At 39.8% G+C, this 7,404-nt stretch overlaps 1 protein-coding gene across 1 annotated transcript; it reads left to right on the top strand.

Annotated features, from left to right (window-relative positions):
* The first annotated feature begins 1,003 nt into the window (after window positions 1–1,003).
* On the top strand, window positions 1,004–1,807 carry LOC113231929. The gene has a single exon (XM_026466472.1). The coding sequence runs from the start codon at window positions 1,004–1,006 to the stop codon at window positions 1,805–1,807; it is 804 nt and encodes a 267-aa protein (XP_026322257.1).
* Window positions 1,808–7,404: the final 5,597 nt, after the last annotated feature.

The following is a 7,404-nucleotide window of genomic DNA, read 5'->3' as shown; positions in this document are numbered from 1 at the left end:
CATTAGCATTTTGCTCTCGTTTGCGTTTTCTATGAGATTCAAATATAGAGACTTTGTATCATCACGGTCAGCAAGCCTTAGTTTTTCCACGAGTTTTGCTTCTATTTCTTCTCTTATTGAACGTAAGCCCTGAACATAGGCATTGCAAATGTGTTCAAAGCCATATTCACTAAATAGCGCGGTATTTTTTCGTTTTTTGGTTGATTCTGTTGAGTCTCCATAAGAGACACAGGGTCTTCCGCGTTTCCCAGAAGAAGTAGATGGCGTGATGTCAGGTGTTACTTCTTCAATGCTCGGTAAGGTTACCAAATATTCAGAATTCAGCCAATTTTCGTTCTTTTTTAGAAACGAATCCTTTTTCCTGGACGCTTCTGCCCATCGTTTATTAAAGGAAGGAATGAGATTCCTTGGAACATCACTGATAATAAAACACATGTTGTCTTCAGAAACATGATAGTTTTCTTTTAAAACTGTTGATAGGGTTTCAAGTTTTTTTCCTCCGTCAATGTATGAGAGTAATAATTCACGCTTGGAACACTTGAAAGAATTTGACATTTTGAAATTCAGTGATGATACGTAACAATCAAACGTCTGTTTAGTTTTATTATCTATTTGCATTAGCTTTAATAAATTAATTCACTCTTCTTATACAAATTCATAAATGAGGGTAGTGTGCATTTTGTTGATTAAAGTAGTACCACAAAATAAGTGCAAAATGTAGACAAAACGCCCTGTTATCAATAAACACCTATAACTTATTGAAATATACCGCAAACTAATCAATTCAATAGTACAACATAAGAAACCACAATAGATAGCGGTTTTCCATTTCTTAACTTATATCGTAGTTTTCGCGATAACTTCTAAAACCGCACGTATCCGCAGCTGATTTTTAAAATTTGTGTGTTTAAAATTTAAAAATTGTGTCAACATTTTAAAATTTTGGTATCACAATCAATCGAACCAGGTGAGATGGGCGGAGGCCTTGTCCAATGAATACAGGATGGAGTGTGGGGTGAGGCAGGGGGGCTTATCGTCTCCGGCGCTGTTCAACTGGTACATAAATGACCTGGTGGCTGGGCTCAGCAGTATGCATGCGGGTTGTCATATTGAAGGCATGTGCGCCAACAATATAAGCTACGCCGATGACATGGTGCTGCTGAGTCCGTCCATTGGAGCGCTCAGGGAACTCGTGCAAAGGTGCGAAGTCTATGCGAATGCACATGGTCTGGTGTACAACTCTGCCAAGAGCGAGATTATGGTCTTCAAGGCGGGCAAAATTAAGCCTTATTACATACCGCCCGTCGCTCTTGGTGGGGTTGTGCTTAGAAATGTGCGAAGGGTGAAGTATCTTGGTCACATACTGACGGATGACCTGTGTGATGACCAGGATATAGAGAGAGAGCGTAGGGCGTTGTCTGTGCGTTGTAATATGCTGGCCCGCAGGTTCGCAAGATGCTCAGACGACGTAAAAATCGTGTTATTTAAGGCATACAGCCAATCTTTTTACACGAGCGGCCTGTGGGTCAAGTACACAAAGCGAGCATATAACGCCCTACGCGTACAGTACAACAACGCGTTCAGGATGCTGTTGGGGCTGCCACGATGGTGCAGTGCGTCAGGCATGTTTGCCGAGGCGCACAAAGATGGCTTTCATGCACTGATGAGGAAAAAGATCGTCTCCCTCTTGACTCGTGTCAGAAAGAGTCCCAACAGCATCCTGAAAACGATTGCAGGCAGATTGGATTGCCCAATCCTATGGTATTGGATTGGGCAAATCAAATCGGTTCTTTTGTATATAAAATAAGGTTAGGTTAATTTGTGCTGTATGTACTAACAATAGTCTAAGTTTTAATTGTTTATTAACACTTTGTCTATGGGCATTTCATTGCCTGAAATAAAAGATTTCATTTCATTTCATTTCATTTCATTTCATTTCATATAAATGTTATTTATGAATATCTGAGCTATAAAACAACACCAAATGTAAAGCACTGGAAGACATCGGTAACTGTCAAAAGTCTCGATGAATTTCAAATACGTACATACCTTTTTTTCCCCTCACTTTTTGTATTTTTTTTATAGAAAAATAATCAAACAATCCACAACATTATAATTGTCTTAAAATTTATATATATACTATGGGCTTTTTAGAAATGCATAATACTTTATATATATTCGCACAAGTTTTTGAAAGAAATGAAATTTAAAGTATTGAAGCGAACAGACCTGAAATAGACATTCTTACGAATTACAATTTCTCACATTAAAAAATATGTATTCCAAATGCAATTCACGCAAAATTTCTACATTATATTAAAGTACCACTCTAATACAATTAAAAAAAAATTAAAGTGCGTCAATAACGACTTAAGTAAAAACGATTTTTGATATGCCGTTGTTCTATCATTTTCCATAGTGCGCCCTCACTCGTTATAGCGCCGGCCACCCGCTACCGCTCGGTTAGTTCGCTTGCGCTCTTGTGATAGACGGAATGTCACGTCAGTCGTCGCGTATTTGTGATGAATTTGGGATGAGACGAATCTAAATGCAATAAATGGTGATGATTCGAACGACTAATGTTGCATGAATTGGCTTTGCATGTTCGCCAATTGTGCTTGCCTTTGCGAATGCACTTCGGACAAATTTTCGTCTGGCGAACCCACGACAAACGCTCGTCAATGGAGAGTGAAATGAATTTGGGGCATGATTTTATTGTGAGGTCGGATGAACAAAACAAGCAAGTTAATTTGTTTGTTGTGGTGTGAGCGTGCACCCGGTGAAACGCCGGCGGCTGCGTCTTCGGCTTGTCGAAGTGAGGAGTAGAGATGCACAACGAAGGACTGGGCCTAAAACGAGCCCGCTTGCTAGCTTCCTGCTCCAGAAATGTTGCCAACAACTCCAGGATCGGCGTCTCAAGGTCGAAGTGATGATCCGCAAAATCCAACCACTTGTCCTGTAAATTTAATGTTAATTTAGCCAGAAGTGTGTGTACCAGTTCAGGTGAATAAATATATTCGTGCCTGTTTAATTGTTTCACTATGCACAAACATGTTTGTACTCGAGCTGAAAATGTGAAAATGTCGTAGTTTCGAGTCATCTTAGGCAGGGCGCGTATTGCAGCTATTTCGTAGAGAACGATCTGCTCTGGGCGCGCAAAGTTGAGCTCTAAAGCCCTTATTACCAATTCAGGGTCATCTGTTATTAGGAGCAAGGATTTGACGGTCTCGCGCGCTGCACCACATAAAGCCTTACGCAGACGCGCCATATTTTCCCTATCCGAAAACGCAGCCTTGGTATCATCAAAACTCTTTTTGAATAAAGACCAATCCGAAATATTTCCTGAAAAACTGATTAGATCTATAATTACTGATTTAGTTCTATCGCAATTTTGTGCGAGTAAAGTAATAGCGTTAGCCAGACGACAAACTTCGCCTATTGGTACATCTTGAGGTTCGTGGCGCGCCTTCGCAGGTGACGCGGCACCTTCCCCGAAAGGTAAGTGGACGGCCGTCTCCCGCATGGTGCGTTGCACATCCTCACATAATAAATTAGATTGTGGTACCTTAACAACGCATGGTGACCGTGGAGGTTTGTACTCCGGCAACAGTGGCACAGACCTGACTCGCTGACCTTCCATAAGGCGTGATGGCGATCTCGCGGCGCTGCGGGTGTCATTTACCCATTGCGCCGTCCGCTTCATGGAAGCTGTCGTTGAGCAACTAGCAGTCTTATCTGCCTCAATCGCAGCGCTCTCAGCCTCGAGCTCTGCACGTGCTGCTTCCTCTTCAGCCTTCGCAACTTGATGCGCGAGCTCGGCAACCTTGCGCTTTAATTTGGCTTCGGCGGCCTTCTGCCGCGCCATCAAGGTCGCGCGCTGCGACGACGAGTTGGATGCTGGAAGAGATCTCTTATCCTTTCCTCCTCCCTCAGAGGGTGAGGGCTCCGCCATCTCTTTCGCTGCTTGCGCTCTCGTAAGCATAATTTTAAAGTTTTTATTTTTGAAAAACAGAAATTGAGATTAGTGGCTCCAACAGGACCGGGATTAATGGCTCGAAGGACCAGGATATCGAGGACAGCGAAGGAAACGGCGGTTTAGGAAGGAAAAAGGTGTATTATTAAAGAGGAAACAGACAGTAAAGAGAAACAGAAGAAAAAGCAAGCACAGAGTATAAAAAAGGACAGAGACAAAGAGCTAAACATAGACTAATAACTAGAAACTATAAAGAGGGTCCGTCCTCGACATCGCCCTCCTCGTAAACTAACAGTTTACCTTAAGTAGCAGGCCGGGACAGACCCTAATACTATGCTACAACTATATAATGGAAAAGAAACAAAATAACTTAGTCACTAAAATTAACGTCCAGCTTTGCGAGTGTGGTGCAGGTGTTGAACCTGCTCCCAACAGTCGTAGTTGTGTAACTGCAACGGGAGTCGAACCCGGGTCGTTGCAGTGTAACGCAGGCACAGGCAGCACAGGTAGCGATGTTCTGAATAGCTATTATATTGCAGTAGGTTTTGTGAAATAAGACGCGACACGATAGCACACTGAATAGAACGTATATTGAAACGTAAAGAAAGGAAAGCAAGAGTCACAGTTCACAGACACACTAGAAGATAAGGAAACAGTACAAAAGGAGTTACAGATGTATAGGACGCGATAGATAACAAAATAAGAAGAAAGTAACTAAAGTTCAGCAAGCACAAAATGATTTACAATTACGCGAGACGTGTGAAAGCGCGGGAAGCGATGCAAGCAAGGTACGCGTGTGCTCAGAAGCGAGTTCCGTGGCCGACTGACGCGACCGGTCCACGGTGATTCACGCTCCATACTAAGGCGGTCATAAATACGTAACTCCGAAATTATTATTATTTTTTTATTTTATTACGTTAAAATATGATTAGGTAAACGTAAATTAATAAAATTATACATTTTAAAAAATATTTGACAATATTTAGGTGTAAAAATGTCTCGCAGTAATTTTGTTTTTAGACGATGTATCTAAAACATTTTATACTGCGACTTTTAATGGTAAAACTGTGTAAATAATGATTATTTGTATTAACAATAACCACAAATGAATAAATTAAAACAATAAAAATACATAACAAGTCTAATACAGCTTTTGACAGTACACCTTTTTTTTTAACAGGTAACTTTCGTAGACCTGTTATGAAGGGATCTGAATGAAGAAGCAGCCTATTTACTAAATCTGTGTTGGTCACAATGCGACTCATTTTACGCGTATGATTTTTTCTAAAAGACTTGATGTATTTGTTAGTCGCTTCAGCTGCTTCTTCAGACAACTCTCCGATTGACAACAAACCGTAATCTATAACATTAGCACCATGAATTAGAACTTTGTGAACGGAAGCAGGCATGTTATACCACGGATACTCGGCAACTAACTGCCGAGCCGTCTCTAAAGCGAACTCTTCGAAGTTCGTCTTATTAATATTATATCCCGAATTTAAACATTGAAAGATGATCCAGCAACGATCTAGGAGATCCTTCTTGATCCCAGTAATTTCAGCGGAAATTTCTGAATTCGAGAAAAACCGCCTGGCTGTATTACCATCGTTTGATGTTCCGCTTCCGCCACTTTTAGGCTTATCCACTATAAGCCCTAATCTTTCTCTAAATTGAGTCTGAACATATGATTTTTTTGCAGCAACAAGCATTTTGTCATTAGCGGACCTAGCTTGCCATTTCCTAACATCTAACTTGTACGCGACATGAACAAAATATTCAAAAAAACGTATTAACGCGTGAAGAGGTGATAAACCAAATTCATATTTACTCTCATCGACTTCCTTATTTAAACATTCGTCAATTTTGTTCATTTCACTGGGCAAGGCGTTACAAATAAAACATTTTGATGAAGAAACACCACTAAGTGCATTACACACTTTACCATCTACCATAGTAAGTTGCAAACAATGAGTAATGCGATATTCGCGATCTTCTTCCTTGAAAACAGTAGGCTGCAAGTTCCTTATTTTATCTTTAAAATGAGCTTCTTCCTCAACTGACACTGCAGTCGATTCCTTCAAATATCGGAGGCGTATAGGACGACAGTATCGAGTTGATGAAGGACGAGGATTTTTCCACAAAACTACTGAATTTTCTTTGTTATCTGTTGTCAAAACAAGCTGAAGTGGCACATACGAAGTAACAAACAGGCTACTGTCTTCAAGAGTGTAGTCAGAAAAACACTGTTTATATTCTGAATGCCCTGTACTGCCATCGAAACCCCATTTCCCTATCAAAGATATCTTATCTAGAGACTCATTAGGTACACTATCCAAAACATCTTTTTGAGACTTGAGAATCCGATTGGCAGTATGATCTAATAAACTTTGAAGTTCGACTTCGGCGGATGATTCTGTAACAGTAATATCTGAAGGATAACAGTGTTTTTTAGATTCCACGACACTTTGGTAAGATGGGAAAATGGTTTTTGAAAACTTATTGTCTATAAATTTCTTTACTAATATATATTGATGTCGAGTTAACTGAGCTTCAACAATGAGCGATAAAACTTCGCTAGAATCGATTTCAGGACAAGACAAGCTATCGGACGCATTGAGCAATGACTGTACAAGAGAAGGGTCTTGGTTAGACAAACTAGCCAATCTTCTCCTTTTTGTACGTTTACTGGTGTCGTCAAAGTTAATTCTCGGACGGCCATGCGATGAAGAAGTTGATGGTTTAACTTCGTCAAAGCTCTGAGATACACGTAACTCAGTTCGCTGTACATCAATATTTTCAACGATATGCAGCCAATCTGAATATTTTTCTAAGAATTTAGATCTAGTACGATTCGACTTTGCCCAGTAGTGGGAAATTCGTTTACAAATATTCTTAATTTTAAGGCTTAAAGTCTCTAAATCAATATTTTCGATGTCGTCAGAAAGGGATGATGTTTCGGTCAAAGTGCTCAGGACGTGTTGCATTTTTTCATTTGGATTACCCACTTTAGAGTGCCAAATATCAAAAATTGTCATCCTCGATACAGAATTTGAAAAATGTACCTAAAACAATGTGAAAGCTGAACTTAAAAAAAAATTAAAAATTCAATACTATGGACATGCATACTTTGACACCCCTTTAAGCCAAGAAGAGGCAGCAAGATGCAAATGAAACTTATAGCTCTTAATAAGGACATACTCCTTATTCAAAAACCATATACCTCAGGTGCAGCTCAGCGCAGCCAAAAGTTGTAGGTCTAAAGGAAATTAAGTTATGCCAAAAATTTTCACCAAAAAACTGCCTTCAATAAAAAAATTATATAAAAAAAAATATGCATAAAAAAAATTAAAAAAAATTGATAATAAAAGTACATACCGTGCTCTTGGATCTCCATGCTTTCACAACACGTAAACACTTGATTTGGAATAGTG

This window comes from Hyposmocoma kahamanoa, unplaced genomic scaffold (genome assembly GCF_003589595.1).
Source record: "Hyposmocoma kahamanoa isolate Upper Pololo Valley unplaced genomic scaffold, ASM358959v1 66, whole genome shotgun sequence".
Taxonomy (NCBI): Eukaryota; Metazoa; Arthropoda; class Insecta; order Lepidoptera; family Cosmopterigidae; genus Hyposmocoma; species Hyposmocoma kahamanoa.
This window is presented reverse-complemented; position numbering and strand designations above follow the sequence as displayed.

What these genes read in the sequence shown, in the direction of transcription:
- LOC113231929 (XM_026466472.1), top strand. Translation starts at nt 1,004, where the DNA reads ATGGAGTGTGGGGTGAGGCAGGGGGGCTTATCGTCTCCGGCGCTGTTC.